The following is a 24,862-nucleotide window of genomic DNA, read 5'->3' on the forward strand; positions in this document are numbered from 1 at the left end:
GAAGATGCTTCAGTGCCTGGAACAGTACTCAGCACCAAGAAAACAGTCTGTTCCTAATAGAATTGAGTCATTTCTTTCAATAGCAGGGTGGGGTCATCGGGCTTAATCTTGCCTTTAAAGGCTTAACTGCAAGTACCTAAAATCCAATAGTCAATGACTGAAACATCCTCAGGGAAAAAAAAATTGAAACCTTCCTCTAAAAAAAACTGCTGGTGACAAAAAGGCATTTTAGGTATAAGGAACAGCATATAAAATGTTATAAAGGTAGAACGTCACCTGGTCTGCTTGGAAAACAACGAACAATGTGTTATAGATAGAGGAGAGGAAGATGTGAAAACTGTGGAGTGGCAGGGAATAAACTTTATATGCCATACAAAAGGGTTGTATATCCTCTTAGCTGCTGAAGGTGGCACAATCAACTTTGTTTCAGAAAGTTAACTCATTGCAAGTGTGCTGGATTAAGAAACTGAAGGTAAAGAAACCAATTAAGAGGCAAAGGACTAACAAAGGGGACAAGAAAGAATAATCTATTGAATTTGGTGACTAAACAGTGTGTGTGTGTGTGTGTGTGTGTGTGTGTGTGTGTGTGTGTGTGTGTGTGTGTGTGTGTGTGTGTGTGTGTGTGTGTGTGTGTGTGTGTGTGTGTGTGTGTGTGTGTGTGTGTGTGTACGCTGGTAGGGGGATAAACAAGTACAAAATGTATGAATCTAATTTAAACCTTTATTGCCAAAACCTGATCCTTTTAAAGCCCCAAGGTGAATGTAACTAATAGTCAACACTTTCCATATAATTAACTACATACCAATCTCAGCTTTTCCCTGAGACATTCCTTTTGAAAGTTGAATAATTATAGTTCATAAGTGGTATTCCTTGGGCTTCCCTGGTGGTGCAGTGGTTAAGAATCTGCCTGCCAATGCAGGGGACACGGGTTTGAGCCGCGTGCGACTAAGATGCCGCGGAGCAACTAAGCCTGTGTGCCACAACTACTGAGCCCACGTGCCACAACTACTGAAGCCTGCGTGACCTAGAGCCCATGCTCCACAACAAGAGAAGCCACTGCAATGAGAAGCCCGCACACCGCAACGTAGAGTAGCCCCTGCTCACCGCAACTAGAGAAAGCCCGCACGCAGCAACGAAGACCCAATGCAGCCAAAAATAAACAAACAAAATTTTTTTTAAAAGTAGTATTCCTTTGTTCATTCAATAAATATTTATTGAGCACCTATTATGTGCCCTAGCACTGTCTTAGGAGCTGGGGATACAGCAGCAAACAAGAAAGCTTTGTCTCTCTAATCATCTGTACTACTCTCTAACAGTTTCCATATCCCTGCCCTTTGGTGAGGTGCTTCTAAAATTAGGTACAGTACTATAATGAGGATTTAACCAGTACGGATATAAAGGTTAGATAAACCTGCATTCTGACATATTATACTAATGTATAAAACTATGAAATCAGAGGAGAAAATCACAAATACATACAAGCCAAATATGTAAAATATAAGATGGTGGTAACAGGAGGGTAAAGGATAATTTACTTGAGTGCAATAAAAAGCTATAAAAACTAGAGATGGGAGTTAGAAATAAATCAGGAAGAGGTCCTAGAGCCAAAGAGGGTGAAGATGAGAAACAGAAGTGTCTTACCGGAGGAGACTCCATCTATGAAAGGTCTTGGAAACATAACAAGGTTTCCTGCAAATTCCTCACTTAAAGGAAACAAGAAAGTCAAGTACTGTGCTACCTTTGTACTGCTAATAACCACACTAAGACACAAATTAACCTGTAGATTTTCAAATGACACAACACAAAATGAATACCTTGTGCTGACATCAGATTTGCATTTTTAAATCTTTCTTAAGTTCTTTTCTACGAAAGCAAGTCTCACAGAACAATGTTTACAAAGCAGCTTTGAAATACTTTCAGAGCAGCTAAAAAATTGTATTTATTTTAAAATTTAAACTTTCTATAGATTGGGTTTTTATAATTTCATGGACAGACAGAATTTATAAATGCTTTAAAATTTGGAAGAAATACAACTACAATGAAAATCCAATTTCTATGACAAATGTAATCATAACCTGCTATTATACACTAACTGTAGAAGATCTGAATGACACAGCAGTTCATTAGCAAACCACATTGTAGCTGCTTTATATATGAGGTGGAAAATCAGAGCCATCTTATTTTGTAGAATCTTTCAACGAGAACTACAAAATACATAAAAAACATATTTCTTAATTCATTCACTCTGAGATTTACTGAAATGAGAAAACATTTTTCAATTAAACTATAATCAGTGAAACTGAAAGAACACTGGACCGGAAGTCAAATGACAAGTCTATCTTCAGAACTACTTCTATTATTAAAGTAGTGGTATATGCTCAAGCAACATGCATTCAAATTAACTTATCTATGGACCCTGATGAGTTTGTTTTTCTTTAGTGCCACATTTCTAAAATACTGAAATAATGAATGCACTCACACTAATAGTAATTAACTTCCAAAATATTAAAATTATTTTATTTATTAAAAATGGAAAAACATATATGAATATTTATTACTTAGGTATGATGAATAAAAACACTTTCAATGAGTAATATGAACCAAATCCCAAATAGTTATAATAAAGTTTCTTTCTGCCTCTAGATTCCTAGTTCTTAACTTTTGTAATCAAGCATCAAAAATCCTAGGAAAACTAGGGATCTTTTCTTAAATAAAATGCACAATGTTAAAACGTTGCACATAATTTGAAGAGATTTACAATCTTCTTAAGCTTCCATGGGTCAAGCTACCCTGTTTTGCTTTTTTTTTTCCCCACAATATGTTTTCCATGTAGATTCTGGTCTTTACATTGTGAATTTGCTTTATGCTTTTGATACAACAGAAGTACTCAGAATATTAGCTAGTACTAATGAAACTTTAAGAAATGTAACAAAGTAGCAACAGTAAGCATTTTATAAGGGTTCAGAATCTGTTAAATTACACACACACACACACACACACAAGAAAACAATATACGTAAGCAAGAAATTCAAATAAAGTTGAAAAAATGTATTACTCAAGAAGCTCTTGATGTAAATTCCAAAGAGACAGTACTTAAACTCTGATTTTTTTCAAAGGTCTGAGATGGTATGACCTTATAAACTTAGCTAATAAGGTAATTCTGTGGGATGACTTCCTTAAAACTGTATTTTATTGGAGTTCTAAAGCTCAAACACCTCATAACAGGAAGAATTTATCTCATTGAATATTAGATATCTTTAAGGTCATCATTTTTAGGCCATCTTTGGTAATACTTTTTAATCCAAGACACCGATAGTCACAATGACATAACTGTTCAAAAACCTAACAAACATTTACTAATTTGAATAACTTAGACAAATACACCCCAGGTGTTCCTTTGCATTGCAAACAACCGTTTGTGAGAACTGCAAAATGTTGATGAAAATTTCAAGTTGCAAAGAAAACTGTGACAATGTTTGAAACATTATTTTAAAATTTAACCTTCCAATGAAATCTTTTTATATGCAAGATCTCAAATGAAAACTTGCTTTGTCTAAAGTTGGTGGGTGGTTTTAATAAACCATTTATATGCATAATAATGCAAGTGTGCCTTTAAAAAGACAGGCAACTCTTAGCAATGTGTGTTAATAAACATACAATCTGGAAGTGTAAAAGAGTATATATTTGCCATGGAAAAAACTGGGTAGACTATCTCCCAAGGGTGGCATCTAGTACATCTAATATTATGGCTTTGGCTTTTCAGGCACAGAAATCAAATTTTGTCACCGCACTTAAAGACCACTCTCAAGGTTAGACTCACATTACTAAAGTTTATGAAGAGTGATCTATAAAACCAGAATGTCAGTTAATTAATTATGAGAAAAAACTATAATGGAAACTAGAATACTCTAACTCTGAAGGACCAGTGCGTTCTCTCCCTGTAGACAAAATTACAGAGGAAATCACATAACAGTCAGAAAGTTGCTTAGGGCTCATGCAGTCAGAACAAAAGGAATGGGATGAATCGATTATTTCATGGCCACAAACTAAAATAGATTGAGGTATTACTTTCCACAGTAAGAATGATCTCTTCAATGGGACCAGAATACTCACACTCTGCCAACTAAAACTCTCTCTTGCCTCTGTCATAAACACTGTTTGACTGTGGACAAGGAATTTACGATGAATACATTACTCCTCTAGATAAGTTCATATATTTCTACCAGGCTACAGTAAATTCCCTCTGGTCTAGAAACCATTTTGTTTTTTAAGGTGATTTTACATAACTCTGATAGAAATATAATACATGATCTCACTGATTCAGACATCAGTCTTATTTTCAAGTTCTTAGAGCTGCCCCAAGTACTACTAATAATAGCTAATATTCAGGTGATTATATATTAGACCTTATGCTAAGTGCTTTATGCATAATATCTCATTTAATCTCTGCCACACTCTATAAGGTAGGTATTAGTCCTGTTTTACAAAGGAAAAATGCTAAAGTCTTCAGAGAGAAAGTAAATTGCCCAAGGTCACACAGCTAGCAAGGGGAAGAAATGGAATTTGAGTATGTCTGACTCCAGAGCTGATATTCACTACGGTATTCTATAAAATACTTTCATCATTGCTATCCTACTTCTGGTTACTGGATTCCTTATATACACTGCATTTGAGGGGGAAAAAATCCTCTAAGTTCCTGAGAAAACTGTATATAAAAGGTGTTCAAACCATTATATTCTTTTAAAAATAACAAATGCAGATCATGCTGCTGCTATTAATTTACTCATTTAACAAATATTTATTGTCTACTGTGTGCCAGCACTGTTCCAGGAGCCAGAGATACAACAGTAATAAAAGCAATGTCCCTGCTCTCTTGGAGCTTATATTTGAGGCAAAGGGAGTAGAAAAGACAAAAATAAACAAATATATCAGATGGTGTTAAGAGCTATGAAGAAATATAAAGCAGGTAAAAACGATAGAGAATAAGGCAGAGGAAGAGGGAAGATGGTATTTTACAAAGTGAAGAAAAAAAAGGCCTCTCTGATAAGGCAACATCAGAAATGGGTGAGGAGGGGCTTCCCTGGTGGCGCAGTGGTTAAGAATCCACCTGCTGCTTCAACTATGAATGTTGACTACAAACCATCGTAGTATTAACAGTACCTGTGACAGATATTTTCATATCATATTACATTTTTTGTAGATATTTCAAAATATCATTAATACTTATCACTGCTTCAAAATTATAGTAATTTTTAAACTCATCAGGAGATTTGGTTTTAATGCATTAATAAACATATTTCTGTATCAAAAAACAAAAAAAACAAAAACAAAACACAGAATCCACCTGCCAATGCAGGGGTCATGGGTTTGATCCCTGGTCCGGGAAGATTCCACATGCTGTGAAGCAACTAAGCCCATGCACCACAACTACTGAGCCTGCGCTCTAGAGCCCGCGAGCCACAACTGCTGAGCCTGTGTGCCACAACTACTGAAGCCCACACGCCTAGAGCCCATGCTCCGCAACAAGAGAAGCCACCTCAATGAGAAGCCTGCGCACCACAACGAAGAGTAGCCCCCACTTGCCGCAACTAGAGAAAAGCCCGCATGCAGCAACGAAGACCCGACGCGAGCAAAAATAAATTAATTAATTTTTTTAAAAAAAAGAAATGGGTGAGGAAGAAAGCTATATACATATGTGAGGGAAGACCATGCAAGGTGGGCAAGTGCAAAGGCCCTGAGGTAGAAGTAAGCTTGCTCAAAGAAGAGTGAGAAGGCCCGTGAGGCTAGAGCAAAGTGAACGGGAGGGAAAATGGACTATGACAGCTGGGGAGAGATTGCAGGGGCCAGATCACACAGAGCTCTGGCAGGGTAGAGAGTAAAGAGACCAATTAGGAGGCTATTGTAAAAACTGGACTAGAGTGGTCACAATGAAAGCGGTTAAGAATTGGTCAGATTCTACAGATTCTACATGTATTTGGAAGGTAGAATAAGATCAAAAAAGAGACTTCAATGTAGGGAACTAAGCTACTGAAACACAAAATTCCTTTGTCATTATACAGTCTCAAGCATTCTAAAGAATAAAGTAGATACTTAAGACAACTTACTTTACTGGTCAATGTATTTATTTCCCGTTCAGCTTTATGCAATTTACTAATTAAAGTAGTGTTTTGTTCATTGCTTGATTGTAGCTCTTTTTCCAAGCGTTCAGCCTGTAGTTTAGCTGACTGTTTTTCAGCCTTTTATTAAAATAAAATATTTTAAAATTTGTTGACAATTTTTCAATTATACAAAAACAAAATAAGCACTACTTAAATAAATGTAATAATCATACTACCCAAAATTATTCAAAACCTCAACAATATTAACATATACCGAAGTAACAAGAGTTTTCACAAAGCAATTGGTAGAATTCAAACGCAAGATATTTGCTCCAGGAAATATGCAACAAAGTTATCTGGACAAACAACTTATCAACAGCCACCACCAAGATAAAACCCATACACTTCTCTCATAAGAGAGCGTACCTAACACACTCACTTGATACCTATTTACTATTATTGCGGACATAATTCAAACAAGCATTTTGGGGGATATCAAGTACCCAGCAGATATGAAAAAGCATATTATTACAAGGTAGAGGAGAGGGCTTATGTGTAGTAGTAAGAAGTGAGAACTGAAAATCAATGGAGATTAGAAAACAATCCCCAAGAGATTAAAAATTCAAAATCCTCAACTAATCTGGAGCTTCTGGAAGTATGGGCAAAGAACTCAATAGCTCCTGAACTCATCACATAATAAAGATTCTTAATGAAGTTAAGTTGTCAAGAAAATTTCCAGTTGGTAATACTCATAGTACTCTTTAATTAGAAAGGGAAAACTAAATGTTTTTTAAAAATACTTCTATTCAAAATAGTTAAAATGAAAACATTTTTCATTTAAAGGATAAGCTTCAGTTCTGCAACAGCTCATTTCCTATATATCTTAAATATGATAAGAAGTGTATTCAACAAATAATTCAGAAAAAAAAAACTATTTTCCTCACATAAAAAATGATACTCTTCAGGCACAGTGATAGACCAAAACAAAACCAAAAAAAAAATCAAAGAAAGGCAGGCTACCTGTCATGTGTGTATTTTCATTTCATCTGACAAATGATAAAATGAAATACAGGCTCTTGTGAAAGAACCTCCCATCTTTTGTCATTATTCAACTGGTCCTGAAAATAATCACTCTAAATGACCTCAAGGCAAAGTTTCACATTGAGATCACATACCATACTCAGTCGTAGTCATTCCACTGTCACTGTGTAAATACGTTAAGGATGGAAGGATGGCAACATAAAACACTTCATTCTGAACTGCCTCATGTCTAAGGTCCAATGATACTGACAATTTTAATTCAGGAAACCACTAAATACTGTCAGAAGCTTTATCCAAAAAATAAAAAGGTGACTTCTACTCTTCAAAACATATTAATGTACTTCTTGTACCAGTTTGCTGTCCGGAAAAAAATCACTACTTTGGATTTGGATATTGGATTTTAATTACAAACTAGGTGCACACTAATTTCCCTCCAGTTCAAATCACTTCACAACTATTCTGAAGAAAACAAAACAAAACATTTTGGACTACTCAAAATAAATTTTTAAAAACTATCAAACTAGTATATTTGCTACACGTAAGACACTAAGGACTAGGAGGAATAAGCATTATCTCAATAAAACTGTAAAGGGGTCCAGAATATGCCACTGCAGAATAAGAATTATTTGGAGCTGAAGGCTTTTGAGAATCAACAGACACAGGACAAAGTTTTTTCCTGAACTCCTCTTATCTGTCTAAAAGTAGAGCCTCTAAAAAAGAATTTAAGTGTTAGAAGTCCCCTCCCCAGGGGTTTCATAACTAGGGAAGGCCAACTTCTATCACAGACGACAAGAAGTCAACACTAGGATAAGAAAGCAGCTATACAAACATCATCACAAAATCATCATATCTGCCATTTGTTTTCCTAAGGGCCCGTTTATCTTTCCTAAAAGTCATTTGTTTTCCTATAAGTGTCCTTTCTCCCCCTCTCTCTTCCTTATTAGAATGGTATATACTCCCCAAATTACTACTGCCTTTTTGAGTCACATTTTTCTGTGAACTACTGTTTACATACATGAATAAAAATCTGTCTTTTCTCTTGCTAATCTGTCTGTTGTCAGTTTAATTCACAACCCTTAAACTCTGAACCTAAGAGGATGAAAGAAATGTTTTTCCTCTCCAACAATGGAAACAAGAACTTTCATAGGACAATACCTCTAGGAGTACCAGCTTAGCTCTGCCAGCTCTTTTCTTTCTCTAATGAACTCAGGGAAATAATTCAGTAAAGGCTTATATGCATTAGTAGCCAAGTTGAATTTTGTAACCTTGGCAAGAAGCTGTCGTAAGATATATAAGTATGGTATTTCTGTTGAAACAGGATTTACGATTTTAAGATCTTGAATCCCAGTGTAAGGAAATAACTAGAAAGAAATTGCTCTTTCTGCTTTGAGATGACTTTAGTCTTCAGAAACTCAATATTTTTTTGAATTTTGCATATTCTACTCTGTGGCATTGTAAAAGTTAAATCATTTCAGATAGGCGACGTGACTCCCAAAGAATAAATAATCCCTTTGTAAATGTGGTAGCATAGCTATTGCTTATGAATTAAGAGCTTTCTTTTTTACAAAAAGTATATATACTCTTGGGATTTCACAAATGCGTCAGCATTAGATTGGTGAGCACACATTTATGCCCTAATAAATCAAAGGCCTGTCAACTGCACTTTAAAAAAAAGTACGCGATGGTCTACCAGGAAGCAATTAAAACCTTACCTCCAGGGATCTGACCGTAGCCTGCATCTCAGCCAACTGCCGCACCTGAATTCTTTGGACATTTTCTACCTGAGCACCAGAATTTTCTTTTTCAGCTCTCAATTCTTCTACTTCAGCCTCTAAACCTTTTAACTTCTGACACAAATGGACTTTTTCTCGAACAAGTTGCTCCACTCGTTTGCTGTCTCTTGTGGGATCAACACTAAGCAGCTGGTTATGTAGTTCTTCTTTATCTTTCTCCAGTCTTGCAATCTGATGACAATTTGAAAGAAAGCATACAACCTTAAATTATCGAATTTTCAGCCATGAACATGCTTTACAAGTCAGTAAATTAAAATTAAAAATTGTACAATATGAAAAAAAAAGCTCAGGTGGTAAAATGAAGTACAAAGGAAAAAAATCCTAAAATGTCACATTCTTCATTCTGTACTTGGCATGACTCAAATGTGAGGGCAAGGACCTTGTCCTATTTTCCCTCCATCTCCCCGTGGTGCCTAGCACAGGGCTTCAACAGTTGCTGACTAAAATTCAAAATTATAAATAATACTATAAAATAATAATTTAAAATATGTCAAGTATTTTAAAATTCATCAGAACATTATAGGCATTTATGCAAGATCATATTGATCTGGCATAAACTGATTACTCCTAAACTTTTCCTCATGTGACAGTAATTCTTGGGCTATATCTATATTAATAAAATCATCTATTCCAAGGCAACTTTATTTACAAAAAAATTTGCTTGTCCATATAAGTAACAACAAATGTGACTGATGAGAGCTTTTAAATAATAGCTGAGAGTTTATTAAAGCCCTAGTTGTAGTGATGGCCTAGTTCTTAATTCTCAGATCCAAGAAAGAGCTGAAAATCATTACTCCAGGGCATGTAGACAAATCACCGAGGAACTTGTTGAACAAAAATACCGGTGGTCTTCTCATTCATGCCAACCATCGCTGCCAGATCTCATGTGCCCCCAAATCAGGGGATTTCAAACTGCTTCCTAACCTCTGAGGCACTTCAGGCCCCTCACCTCCAGGAATGAGGGTCCAAGTAATCACAGTAAAGCTCATGCTTTCCCCCTGCTGATCTCGCCAGCTCCCTATCCCCTACTATCACCACCAACAAACCCTTGTTGTTAACCACAGCAGCTCCTCTTTAGTCTCTTTTTAGATATGGGGTTTCTTCAGGTGATTTAACTTAAAGAAAGATTCAGTTGTTTAAAAAAAAGAAAAAAGAAAAAGAAAGTTAGAAGCGACGGCTATAAACAGCACCAGGGGTTGTTGCAGCCAGGATGAGCTTAGAAGGCTCACTCTAAGCCAAAAGGACTTAAAGTAATGCTCTGCAGCCTGGGCAAAATGGCCCGAGAGACAACTGATTGCTCACATTGCTATAAGTGAATCTAAGAAGTGTGAGACCTCCACCCCAGGGCAGAATGTTTTCCTCATCTGTAAAATGAGAGGTTAGAATGAGGCCCTCTAAGATCCTTTTCAGTGCTAACATGTAGTGATTCCAGTTTGGTTTTGGACATTTAATTGAAGCTGAATTAAAGATGTCAATGGGAAATATAGGTAGAGCTATCCACAGCAGGGAAACGCCATTTCTTCCCAGAAAATAAAATTTATTATAGAAGGCAGCTGTAAAATTCAGGGTCAAGCCCTCAAAAACTCAACTAATTAGTGTCTCCTATTTTTCCTCCCATCCTTTACATAAACATTACCCCCAAGGTTTGGTCCCCAACTACCTTTTTCCCTCCATATTCTCTTTCCTTCAGCCAGGTGTGTGACTTTGTGGAAGTCACTTTTTCACTTTGGCATCAGTTAAAATGAAGGGCTGGGCTGGAAGATCTTTAAGAAACCACTTAGCTTTTGCACGAGGCAATCCAAATATTGTTCTACTGTGCTGTATCAGAGGTGTGGCAGCTCATCGATACGAAACTCGGGTTCAAACAATGGTGCCCTTTACTGAGTACTGAATATGGATCAAGTGCTGAGCTAAGTGTTACATATAAAATTGCATTTAGTAACAATAATTTATCTTGTAGTCTTCATTTTACATACGGGATCAGACAGCTAATGTTCATGACCAGCATGTTTCCTATGTTATTGCTTCCTCCAGTAGTTTTAAAAGACATCTATGTGATAGTTGAAGTGAGAGCTGAAGCTGTGGACTGAGCTAGCCAATAGCAAATTCAGGATTAGATCTCACATTTGTATCTCCTTAACAAGAGTTCTCTACCAAGTCACTCCTCCCAAAACTGGTAATCACTGCCTTCTAACTTCTCACTGCCTTCTAACTTCTCTGTTCATTCGTTCATGCAACAAATATTTATTGAGTACTTACTGCGTAGGCGGCACTGTTCTAAGTATTAAGGATACATTAGAGAACCTAGCAGATAAGCAGAGACAGCCAGCCGGCTCTCAGTTTCTAACAGGATTGGTTCCAGGACCTGCTACAGATACCAAAATCCAAGGGCTCAAATCAGTCCTCTGTATGGGCGGGTTCTACATCTGCCGATTCGACCAACCGTGGACTGTGTACAGTTGACCCTTGAACAACATGGGTTTGAACTGTGCAGGTTCACTTATATGCAGTACTGTATGTGTATTTATTTTTAAAAATCCAGGTATAAGTGGACCCGCACCGTTCAAACCCCGTGTTGTTCAAGGGTCAACTACAATCATAAAACCTCTGTTCTGGAGGAGCTCATATTCAATCACTGCTATCCATCCTCTGGGTAAAGATCTTGGACACAGCCTCAGCTCTCCCCTTTTCCTCCAATCTCAGATTCACATGTCATCTCCCTTGAAGTCCTTAATTCCCTAATGACATATGATGTTCAACATCTTTTCAGGTGCTAATTTGCCATTTGTATATCTTCTTTGGTGAGATGTTTGTTAAGGTCTTTGGCCCATATTTTAATCCAGTTGTTTGTTTTCTTATTGTTGAGTTTGAGTTCTTTGTATATTTTGGATAATGGTCCTTTATCAGATATATCTTTTTCAAATATTTTCTCCCAGCCTACGGCTTCTCTTCTCATTCTCTAGAGTGTCTTTCAGAGTGGAAATTTTTTACTTCAATGAAGTCTAACTTATTATTTCTTTCATGTATCAAGTACCATATCTTGGTGGTGTATCTAAGTCATCACCAAACCCAAGGTCATCAAGGTTTTTCCCTACATTACCTTCCAGGAGTCTGATAATTTTAAGTTTTACATTTAGGTCTATAATCTATTTTGTGTTAATTTTTGTGAAGTTGTATGGTCTGTGTCTAGATCCGCTTTTTTTTTTTTTGCATTTGCATGTCTAGTTGTTTTAGCATCATTTGTTGAAAAAACCATTTTTCTCTACTCTGCCTTTTCTCCTCTGTCAAAGAACAGATGATGATATTTCTGTGGGTCTATTTCTCAACTCTCTGGTCTGTTCTATTAATCCGTTTGTCTGTTCTTTTGCCAACAGCACACTGTCTTGATTATCATAGCTTTATAGTCAGTCCTTCAACTTTGTTCTTCTTCAATATTGTGTTGGCTATTCTGGGTCTTTTGCCGCTCTCTATAAACTTTAGAATCAGTTTGTCAATATCCACAAAACTTGCTGGGGTTTTGATTGGAATTGTACTGAATCTACAGATCAAGTTGGGAAGCACAGACATCTTGGCAACATTAAGTCTTCCTCTCCATGAAGGTGAAATATCACTCCATTCATCCTTTGATTATGTTCATCAGATCTTCATTTAGATCTTGTACATATTTTTTTTAAAGTATTTCATTTGGGGGAATGCTCATGTAAATGATATTATGTTTTTAATTTCAGATTCCACTTGTTGATTACTGTCATATAGGAAAGTGACTGCCATTTGTATATTAACCTTGTATCCTGCAACTCCACTGTAAAAGCTGGATTAGTTCCAGGAGTTTTTTTATTGATTGTTTCAGATTTTCTGCACAATCATGTAAGGAAAGACAGCTCTATTTCTTCCTTCCAAATTTGTATGTCTTTTATTTCCTTTTCTTGTCTTATTGTATTAGCTAAGACTCCAGCACAATACTGAAAAGGAGTGGTAAGACGGGACATCCTTGCCTTGTTCCCTGATTTTAGTGGGACAGCTTCTGGTTTCACACCACTAAGTATGACGTTAGCTGTACTTTTTTTATAGATGTTCTTTATCAAGTTGAGGTAGTTCCCCTCTAGTCCTAGTTTGCTGAGAGCTTTATCATGAATGGGTGTTGGCTTTTATCAACAACTTTTTCTGTATCTATTGATATGATGATGTGATTTTTCTTCTTTGGCCTATTGATGTGATGAATTGCATTAGTTCATTTTCTAATGTTGAACCAGCTTTGAACGCCTGAAATAAATCCTACTTGTTCATGTGCATTATTCTTTTTATACATTGTTGATTTCAATTTGCTAATATTTTGTTGAGGATTCTTTATTATTTTTTTAATTTATTTTATTTTACTTATTTATTTTTTGGCTGCATTGGGCCTTCGTTGCTGCGCACGGGCTTGCTCTAGCTGCGGTGAGTGGGGGCTACTCTTCGCTGCGGTGCACAGGCTTCTCATTTTGGTGGCTTCTCTTGTTATGGAGCACGGGCTCCAGTAGTTGTGGCTCGCGGGCTCTATAGCACAGGCTCAGGAGTTGTGGCGCATGGGCTTAGTTGCTCCACGGCATGTGGGATCTTCCCAGACCAGGGTTCGAACCCGTGTCCCCCTGCATTGGCAGGCAGATTCTTAACCACTGTGCCATGAGAGAAGCCCTTTGTCGAGGATTCTTGCATCTTTGTTCATGAGAGAGTTTGGTCTATAGTCTTCTTGTAACGTCTTTGTTTGGATTAGGTATTAGGGTAATGCTGGCTTCATGGAATGAATTAAGAAGATTCCTTCTGATTCTATCTTTTGAAAGAAATTGTAAAGACTGGGTATAATTTCTTCCTTAAATGTTTGGTAGAATACAACTATGAACCCAGTCCTTTTATCCTGGATGTCAGACATTGTGAATTTTATTTTTATTTTATTTTATTTTATTTTAATGTTAGGTTCTTTTGTATTCCTTTACGTACTTTTAAATCTTTGTTCTATTATTCAGTTAAGTTACTTAGGAATAGTTTGATCCTTTCAAATCTTTCTTTTACACTTGTTAGGCAGAACCAGAGTAGCCACTATTGTGGGGCTAATTTGGCCCTACTACTGAGATAAAATCCTTCTGAGTCTTCTATGCAATGCACCATGCATTAGGTGGCCTTTCCACTCTGGTGAACATAAGATGAGGCCATCTCAGAGCTCATTTTATTTGTTTCCTTCTTTTAGGGATCACTGCCTTGTACTGCCTGTTTTCTAATGTCTGAAAACCACAGTTTCCTATATTTTGTCCCAGTTTTTAGTCAGCACCTTAAGTTAAATTCAGTCCCTAAAACTCTATCATGGCCAGAAGGAGAAACCCCCAGACTACCTAGATTTGATTCCTGGCTCTACCACCTACTAGCTGTCCAACCTTGAACCAGTCTCTCAGTGCTTCATGAGCGTTTTCTCATTTATAAAATGGGAATAATGATTATCTAATCTCTAGGGTTGTTGACAAAATTCAAAGAATTATAAAGTGCTTCTCCCAGTAAATTAAATACAAATTTGTTTTCTTTCACTTCTTCAACTTCTGTAGCTTTTCATTTACAAATATGAAATCTATTTAAAAATATCTACTATATTTATTATGAAAATAAGTACTATGATTAATGCTATCAGGTACTAATAGTGATAATACCATTAATTTGAATATTTACTATTTGTCAGGCATTATGGTAAACATTTTGCACATGAAATTTCAAGTTCCCTGATCTTTGTTTTTAAAATCAAGTTAGCTTACCTTTTTATATTCCTATTATTCCAAGTTTCCCCTTTTCCCCTATATGTATTAGAATTGATTTTTCCTATATCAATGATGGAAAACAAAACCATTTTCTCATTTATTTACACTAAGAAGAAGGTAGCACTTAAATTATTTACAGATTTAAAGTTCGTATTTTAATCTAATTTTGGAAGATAACATCTCCTTTCCTTAAACTCCTTACTTTCGCCTAGTAAGAGAAAGATAGTACTAAGAACTTTCTCCCCATGACTATGTATTTGCCTCCAGACACAAATATGGAAAGATCAGACGATGGGATGCAAGAACTGTTGGGAAATGAGGTGATGTTCAATGTCTTTAGAAGAATTCTACCCAAACTGAACAAGAGAATAGGGATAATAAACATATGCCTTTTTCAGGCCCCAAGAGGTCATGAGTGTAGTAAAAGAAAGATAACTAACTGTGACTGATAGGAAAAGCTAGGGCAGAGAGCACCTGAAAGCAGAGCAGTCAGAATGATGGTGAGATGAAGATGGGGGATGCAGGCACTGTAATGAGATATGCCCTCAAAATACTTAGAGGATCTAAGTGCAGACCTGACACTGAAAACTCTAACATGCTCAAGTAAAGGACAAGATCATATACTCAAGAAATCTGAGCATGTGGAACTTTAAATAATGATAATAGCAGCTACCATTTATTGAAGGCTTACTATGTGCTGTCTAAGCACTTTACACACATTAATTTATTAAATCCTCAACACAACTCCATGAGATAGATACTACTGATAACACCATTTTATAGATGAGGACACTGATGCACAGAGAAGTGAAGTCAGTTCCCCATGTCATGCTAAATGAACACCTAAAATGTTTAAAATTTTACATGCAAAAAGTTAAGTTTTTGAGATATTCAAAACTGCATTCACAGAAAAGTTTAATGAGTAAAATTTCACAAAGTCCTTCTTAAAAGTTTGCTAAAATCAATTCCAGATAATTCCAACTGTGAAGTAATTTAATTTTAATTTGGGAGACTTTTATCTATTGTAATGTATCCACAGTTCAGAGTAATCTGAGAAGGGTGTAAGTTAGAGAACTTGGAATATTTCAGATAATGGAACCCACCTGGACCTAAAGCAGCACTCCAGGTAGAACTTCAAAACCTATCAGAACAAAAAAGAAGTGTTTTGAGAGATTTCATGATGTCTACCGACATACATGTCAGGATAAGGACCCAAAGAAGGAGCGCATTATCAGTTCTGTGCTACCAGTGCTATAATGAAAAAACAGCATGTGGTAACAGGGACCCAAAGAAGTTCTCCTTTTTTGCCATAGGAAATCTGGCTTCTCACCAGCCCCATACAAGCCAAGGTAGAGCTCAGCCAGTTTGGAGAGCATGATGGAATAATCTCAGAGACCTGTCACTATGTATTGTGTCATGACAGTTTTTCATATGATGCAGTGCTCAGTGCCCTCTCTCAAGATCTTAATATCTCCACTGGATTACTCTTTCACTCATTCAGGCTACATTACAATCACCTGTACCTAAAACTCTTTGTACTGCTCTTCATTACTATTTGCAGAATAATATAAAATCAGAGTCCTAATAAAATATAAACACAGTAGTACCACTTCCAAATAACAACTATATATGTAACTTCAGAATTTCATCTGTATACAGCCAAATGCACTGAGAAATCATGCTATTATCTTTTTCATAAAGATATCTTCTTTCATATCTTTTTTTTTTTTTTCTTTCATGTACTTTTTAAACTTCAAAATATCATGAGGGACATGTGAATTCCTAGAGTGCTCCTCAGGAAAACACTAACAAAATCTTCCTCAAGTATTTTTATCTGTAAAAGTGAAAATGTACAGTATTGTGTGAGTCCTTAATTAATGTAAGAAAATCCAATTATTTTTAGTACACCAAGCTAATATACTTTATACCAGTTAAAATTGTAAAATTGATAGATGGCAAGAGTAGGCTTTACTTTGAAGTTTTACTGCTGTTTTGTGTCCACATCATCTCACTAGTTTTTACTTTAATTGTACAGAGAAACTGGAGTGTAAAGATAAGTGATGGAATGAAAGCAGATACCCAATTATCCACTAATTAATATTACCCCTGCATAATCAACTAGGAAGTAGAAAGGAGAGAACTTCAGTCTTTTTTTTTTTTCCACAACTCACACACACACACTGTATTTTATTTTTACAAGAGATAAACTGACACCAAGCACTGTAAATGGATGGCCAAAACAAAAGCAACAACGATTGCAATTACCAAACATGAAACACACTCATACAAGAACTTCAGTCTTATTAGAAAGTTTTACTTTTCTAGCCTTTACTAATCATAGCTTCTTAGCTAGCCGTTTATCTCCAGATTTCTAAGAATGTCATAAGACATTCCAATTAGAAAATTATTTAAGATGCCACTGGCACCTTAAAATTTTTAATGAATATCATTTGGTCTTTCATGGGTGAAAAATAGAATAGCCATCAGGTTTCAGATGCAGGTTTCATTCTTTAAAAAAAACAATAAAACTAGAAACTACAGAATACAAATAATCATTACCAGATAAACATCAACATTAGATTTTAAAAGCAAAGTATAAAATAAAGCATCACTATCTTCAACCTCAGTAGTTACTCTTCAATATACTAAACCTACATTTTAGGTTGGAAACCTTTTTATCATTCTTTTTTTTCCACAGGAAAATTTTTATATGTAGCTCCTTTAAGTCTATCATAATAACAGACTCAAAATCTTTCAAAATCTTACATAATATAAATCAATTGATCTCTCTACAATATTACAGTGGTTAGATGGCCCCTAATTAGCATGACAACCTCAAATCATTAATAATTTGAAACTTAAAACTCTGGGCTGGGAGTTGGGGTACCTGAGTTCTACTGTTAACTTGGCTGCTGAGTTTCTGTGAAACTTTGGGCAAGTCACTTATCTTGTGCTTCAGTGTCGCCATTTAAAATGGAGAAAATAAGACGGTCCTGCTCCATATCACTGACCGTAATAGACATGAGATCATATGTAAAAAAAAGCCATAAATAATTTTTTTAATGAAAAAGACTATAATTATTTATAGTTTTTTGGTACCAAATTCTTAATGGACTCAAAAGATCCAAAGTTCATTCAACTTCTTACATTCCAAACAATCATGGAGCAATTTGCTCACTGATAAGAAGAAACCAGTCTGATCCAATTAGTAATTGGTAAAGGAAGGAGAGTATATTTTAGCTCTTAATTCCAAATAAAGTCACTGCAATAAATGTATTAATTCCAAATAAAGTCAATGCAATAAATGTATTATGAAGATGTGTTTGTACATAGAATGCTTCATGTAAGTACGGACAACAAGCTATTTTTAAATAAATTCAACTAGCATTAGATTTCTTATTTGAATATAGCAACATAAAACCGATATTTCTCTCTTTCCATCCTGAAAAACCACCTAAAAGCAACATGAAGAATAAGAGACACAAACCTCGTTTTTGGCAAAATTAGGAGACAAACAACAAAATGAGAAGAGAGGCTGCCAAACTTAATAGATAGAGAATAGGGGTATAGGCTATAGGCATCAGAGACAGAATGTTGCAGTTGTAGATGCCAGAAAGAACAAAGTGATGGTGATGGGCACACCCTAATGTATAAACCCCTTGTTTGTATCAGTGGAAACAAGGAGCATGGGCTGACAGCCAGAGCTCTCCTGAACATGGTTTGATTCCAATAAGTAGAGAGGGACAGTGCTAAATAAGCAATCACACAGACAAACTGTATTTGCAAAGAGAAGTCTGTCTCTGCTATCTATCTCCATTGACTGGTGCAAAATAAATTTTCTTCATCTTTTCCTCTTTTAACAGTCCAAAAAGAACATTCACCAGAAAAATGTTGCTATAGAGCAGATGAAAATCATGACAAATACTTAACCATTAATTAATAAAACAATTATGCAATCAACTTTAAGTTGAGATTCACAAAAAATATAAAATCATAAAATTTTATTGACTAGCAGGATAATGACTAAACTAGTATAATCAGTCACTCACCTCTGATTCATATTTTATTTTTTCTTCTTCTAAAATACGTGCAAATTCTTCTTTCTGGTGTTCAAATTCTGATTTGAGAAATGTATGTTCATAGCGAAGTTTATTATATTCAGCTCTATACTTTTCTACTTCCTAAATTAAAAGAAGATTGTAATTTATAACAAATTTATAAATGAAACTTGTACTCACTTCAAAAATCACCTTTTCAAAAATTTTAAATTGTTTTATACTAAGAGCCATTCTAAAAGTAAAAATTAAGCTTAACAGAAGTATAAACAAACCTTGGAAAAGTTATCATGACAAGAATGCTACAAACAGAATTAGCACACTCCTGAAAAGGTATCAGTAAAACAAATTACCATTCAATTAATCTTATTTCCTCAATGATTCTAATAATAAAAATGTATTAGCATGTCAAAACTTTTGAGCTCTGGGCTTAATAAAATAATATTTTAAAATGTAGCAGCACACCTTTCAAAATAGATTTTTAAAATTAATTCTATAATAAAATATAAAAAATACCCCCTTAAAAGTCAAAAAGGATGAATTCTAAGTAGGTAAATGATTATTTGAATGTTTAGTACAGTAACTCAAGGTTCAGTCAAATATTACAATGATAGTCCAATTCAACACACCAGTCTGAAGTATATATGTAGTACCAACTCTCCTGACTAACCAAGAACACATGCAATGCCTATGCTCCAAAATTCTGCTTCCTAACACTTCAAAATCTGCTGGCATTCTGAATCTCAATAAAAACTCAGGCAACAGAGCAGGAAGATGGAGACACTATTCCAACATACCTCAGGGAATTAACAAGGAAAGCATGCCTCCTAAAATAATCAGCTCACTATAAATCTTTAGTTGAAAGATTTCTAAGCCTGTTTACAAACCAAGAAAGTGGGTTTTGTGATTTTATTAGAAACATACTTTTTTTTTTAAAAAAAAACATGCTTTTACTTAACTTGATCACCTACCTCAGATTTAAGTGATTTTTTATAATCCAAAATTAAATCTACTCCTAAACCATAATGCTTTGGTTACCCACCAGGATGATATTCAAAAGATGACTTTATCAAGCCAGAAAATCATTTATAAAAGAGGATTCCCACAACTGTTTTGTGCAATGACAGCATCACTAGTCTACAACTTTCCAAAGGGGACCATTTTGAGGGGGACAATATTCATTTGTATGTATAAGGCCCAGTATGCTTATTAAATAAGGTAACATATAAAATGTCTAGGATAGTACCTAATATAGTCAATATCTGTCATCTCTTCCTGTTCCCTTTATTAAACATTTAGTCACATTATACCAACATTTCATATGAGGAGACTGATCTCAATCTGAAGAAAAACTAACACATTTTTACTTTTCTGAGGCTGCATGAAATTCATTCTTTCATTCAGCAAACATTAATTGAGCATCTGTTGTATGCTAGGAAGTGTTTTAGGAACTTGGACTATAACAGTGAACAAAACCAGATAAAGGTTCCTCCTCTCATACAACTTACATTCTAGCAGTTGTAAAAGGGAAAATTTTAAAAATAAGCACAATAAATATTATATAGCATATTAGAAGACTATAAATACTAGAGAAAAATAAAAAGTAGAGCAGGGTAAATGGGTATCCAAAAGTCTAAAGAGTGACAGGAAAGGCAAGTTGCAATATTAAAAGGAGGCAGGGGTTGGTCAAAGTAGGCCCTACTGGAAAGGTGAAATTTCAGCAGAATTGAAAAAGATGAGAAAATCAGCCAAGAGATACGTGGCAGGAATAACAGCTAGGGCAAAGACTTGAACTGCACCATTTCTGAAGTGCCAAAGAAACACCAAGAAGGCCAATGTGGACGGAAGAATGGGATCTGATCGTATGCAGTCTTAAAGGCTGCTATAAGGACTCTGAGTAAGAACAGAAGCTATTGCAGGGCTTTTGAGTAGGAGAATGATGCTTTTCCTCAAGCCTTTCACAGTCACATGAAGATAAATGCACAGTCCTTCTATACAAATTACTTACTTCATCCAGATGCCTAAAACATTCTCTCATTGGAGTTTCTAGCTCTTGTTGTATTTCAGCTCGTAACAATTCCAGCTTTTGTGGACTTAATACCTAATATGTAGAGAAATATAAAACAATTCTAAATATGAAATCACAAATATTAAATTGAAGAATCAGACAAATTTCAAAGCTTCTCTCCTAATTATGACAATGAAATTAAACTAATAGAAATTTCATGATATACCTAATTTTACAATAACCATTATATAAATAGAACCATCATTTGAAACAAAGAAACTCAATTTCAAGCTCTCAGAGATGTCCAAAATTCCATTAACATGAGGTAAAGACAATCACTGATTATTATTATTGTTATTAATAGGAAAAACTATGTTGGCAGCTAAGATTATCATGTTGGATACAGTGGCTGATTCTATTTTCTAAAGCAAGCAAAATAAAGGTATAACAATTTGGTATACCATAGGAAATTCTTCAGACTTATTTTCAATCAGAGAAAGCTGATATTTACCAGCAAAATTAATTTAGGCTCCTCCATGTTACACTCTTATAGAACTCATATTTCAATAAGTATTTACGTAAGCTCCTTAAAAGAACACACAGTTAGTCTTTAGTCACCATGTGTTCCCGAAACCTTGCACTACTGCCTAGCACAAAGGAAACACTCGATTATTTCTTGAATCAATTAATTAATGAATACTGGTTGTAAAAAAAAAAAAAAAAAAACCTAGTTTATATTTACATTAATCTCTGAAAACTAAGAATGATATTCATTTATTTATTCATCAATACTCCAAATATTCCAAAAACTTTACTGAATGAATGCCTACTATATATGTAAAGCATTGTGCAACATACTATAATCTACATAACATACTGTTCTCAATTCCTTATATGCATTAATTTATTTAATCCCCACAACAATCCAGAATATAGCTACATTATCATACCCCTTTTTATCGAAACTGAAACACACACAGAGTCAAACTTGCTAAAGGTTACAAAACCTCAAAGGAAGTATATCTCTCCCTATAAAAAGTTCAAACTTTCAAGTGAAAAATAATTTATACATACAAATACCTATAAAAATAGGCAATACAGGCTTACCAGAAAGGTAAAGATGAACAAAAAAGATATTTAGGATAGAAAGAATGGCACATCAAAGGAATGGGAAAACTAAAGGTTAGGTAGAACCCAAAACCAAAGAATGGATAAAATATTAAATTCCCTGGGGAGAAAAATGATCCTCAAAGGTGACCTAAAGGCATTTTAGGTAGAACCACCCTAAGCATTACAGAAAATTTAGAATCCTGGGCCCCTGTGTTAATGTTGGTAGTAATCTCTAGACTCTGTGACACCAAGGCCATGCTGACACATTTCCATTAAACGCCACCTTGGAGAGCTGCATCCTGGCTGGAAACAAAAGGGAAAGAGGTGGGAGCCACATAGTGGAAGCTTCCTGAACACCAAGTTCATACTCTTATAATTTACTCAGTATTTAAAATTTTTTTCCTTTTACTTAAAATGAATATAATTACATATATAAAATAATTCAAACAAAATAAAATATAATATTAAAAAACTAAATTTTCTTCTCACTTCAGTCATCTAGTTTCCCTCTTAGGAAGCAACCACTGTCAATAATTTATGTATCCTTCTTGAAGCAGTATACAGATATATAAGCATATATACTACTTTTAACTTTTCTATAAAGAAAGGCATACCATACACATTTTTCTGTACCTTGCTTACTCACTGAAGGTTTTTAAGCTTAAGAAGAGCATTACCATATGTATATTTTAGGAAGAAGCAAGATGGATCAAAAGTTTTGGTGGGAGAGAACTGGTGGCTATGGGAAGGAGAGGCAGTGAATGGGGCTAAAGAAACCAGATGGAAAGATCCTGTTATAATATGGTTTATGATGTCAAGAGTCTGTAATAATTTCAAGTCCAAAGTGAGAAGGAATGGTAATTAAAAAAGAATAAGTAAATTTTATTTGGATGATTTTTCAAACAAACCAACTTTAAAAATAACAACAAACAAGCAAAACTGTGAGAAAATTAGGAATACATGAACAAAGACACAACACTAAGAGGTTCAAAGAAATAAGTACTTTAGGTATGTAAATGGTATTGTGGAAACACTTTTGAGGAACTGCTTTGGTATATAATAGAGATGTATACTAAAATATTTAGGGTTGAGATGATATGATTTGCTTCAAAATAATCCAGAGGGGTTGAGAGACAGAGGCAGAAGTGTTAGAAGATAAAACAAGACTGGCTCAGAGATGGTAATTACTGATGCTGGGTGATGGGTATGTGGGGATGCATCATACCACTCACTATACTTCTGTACTTGTTTGAGATTTCCATAATTAATTAAAATATTTTAATTAAAAATAAAAGTGCTTCCACTGCCAGCAGATGGCATAGAGACCAGGTTTACCCTCCTGCCTGAAACAAATAAAAGACTGAACAAAAAACAAACAATGGTTTTCAAGACACTGGACATAATGAAGCAAGAAAGATCCCTAAGAGACAGAAAAACAAAAGGTGAGCTGTGCAAAAGCTTCCTGGCCATGGCAAAGGACCACCTGAAAGGATTAGAGGGATGAGTATGTAGAGCTCACACAGAGTTCCGTTTCCCAAAAGCCAGACTTAAAACTTCATTTCAGAGAGATACGAGTAGAGTACTCAGAAGGGTCTCAGCAGTGGGAAATAATTAGCACTAAACACTAATCTGTTCTCACTTAACAAATCTTAAAAGCAAGACCCAGAATGATAAAATGTTTCCAAGGAACTGTGTCCCAGAACAAAGCTTAAGAATATTTACCAGAATACAAAAATATCTAGCACTCATCAAAGTAAAATTCACAATGTCTAGCATCCAATAAATATTTACCAGGCATAAAAGACCTAAGAATAAATTTGACCAAGGACGGGAAAACCTGTACACTGAAAACTATAAGACACAGATGAAAAAAACTGAAGATACTAAAAAATGGAAAAATATTCCATGCTCATGGATTGGAAGAATATTGTTAAAATGTGCATACTACCCAAAGCAATCTACAGATTCAGTGCAATCCCTACAAAATGCCAGTGGCAGATTTCACAGAACCAGAAGAAATAATTCTAAAGTTTGTATGGAACCACAAAAGACTCTGAATAGCGAAAACAATCTTGAGAAATAAGAACAAAGCTGGTGGTATCACACTCCCTGATTTCAAACTGTACTACACAACTATAGTAATCAAAACAGTATGATACTGGCACAAAAACAGACACACAGATCAATGGGACAGAATATAGAGAGCCCAGAAGTAAACCCATGCATATATGGACATTTAATCTATGACAAAAGAAGAAAAAAATACACTGCAGAAAGGACAGTCTCTTCAACAAATGATACTGGGAAAACTGGACCACCACATGCAAAAGAATAAAAAGCCTACCTCTGGGACAATACTAAACACAACAACATTCACATTATAGGGGTCCCAGAAGGCGGAGAGAGAGAGAAAGGACCCAAAAAAATATTTGAAGAGATTATAGTCGAAAACTTCCCTAACATGGGAAAGGAAATAGCCACGCAAGTCCAGGAAGCACAGAGGGTCCCAGGCAGGATAAACCCAAGGAGAAACACGCTGAGACACATAGTAATCAAACTGGCAAAAATTAAAGACAAAGAAAAATTATTGAAAGCAGCAAGGGAAAAACGACAAATAATATACAAGGGAACTCCCATAAGGTTAACAGCTGATTTCTCAGCAGAAACTCTACAGGCCAGAAGGGAGTGGCATGATATACTTAAAGTGATGAAAGGGAAGAACCTACAACCAAGATTACTCTACCCGGCAAGGATCTCATTCAGATTTGATGAAGAAATCAAAAGCTTTACACACAAGCAAAAGCTAAGAGAATTCAGCACCACCAAACCAGCTCTACAACAAATGCTAAAGGAACTTCTCTAAGTGGGAAACACAAGAGAAGAAAAGGACCTACGAAAACAAACCCAAAACAATTAAGAAAATGGTAATAGGAATATACATATTGATAATTACCTTAAACATGAATGGATTAAATGC

At 35.3% G+C, this 24,862-nt stretch overlaps 1 protein-coding gene across 11 annotated transcripts in view; it reads right to left on the minus strand.

Moving 5' to 3' along the window:
* Nucleotides 1-24,862, minus strand: part of CEP83 (centrosomal protein 83) — a 129,228-nt gene that overhangs the window by 42,966 nt on the left and 61,400 nt on the right. For 10 of the 11 annotated variants that reach the window (XR_014233321.1, XM_082350426.1, XM_082350422.1 and 7 more), the window contains 4 exons: nt 20,776-20,868; nt 18,762-18,893; nt 8,852-9,103; nt 6,105-6,236 (listed from right to left, as the gene is read on the minus strand). Coding sequence is in view for 10 of the 11 variants with exons in the window: in XM_082350426.1 (XP_082206552.1) it covers nt 6,105-6,236; nt 8,852-9,103; nt 18,762-18,893; nt 20,776-20,868 (609 nt within the window). In the remaining variant the exon portion in view is untranslated. The remainder of the gene's footprint in view (nt 1-6,104; nt 6,237-8,851; nt 9,104-18,761; nt 18,894-20,775; nt 20,869-24,862) is intronic. The other variant, XM_082350427.1, reaches the window with a different exon arrangement.

This window comes from Balaenoptera borealis, assembly GCF_965194805.1.
Source record: "Balaenoptera borealis genome assembly, chromosome: 13".
NCBI lineage: Eukaryota > Metazoa > Chordata > Mammalia > Artiodactyla > Balaenopteridae > Balaenoptera > Balaenoptera borealis.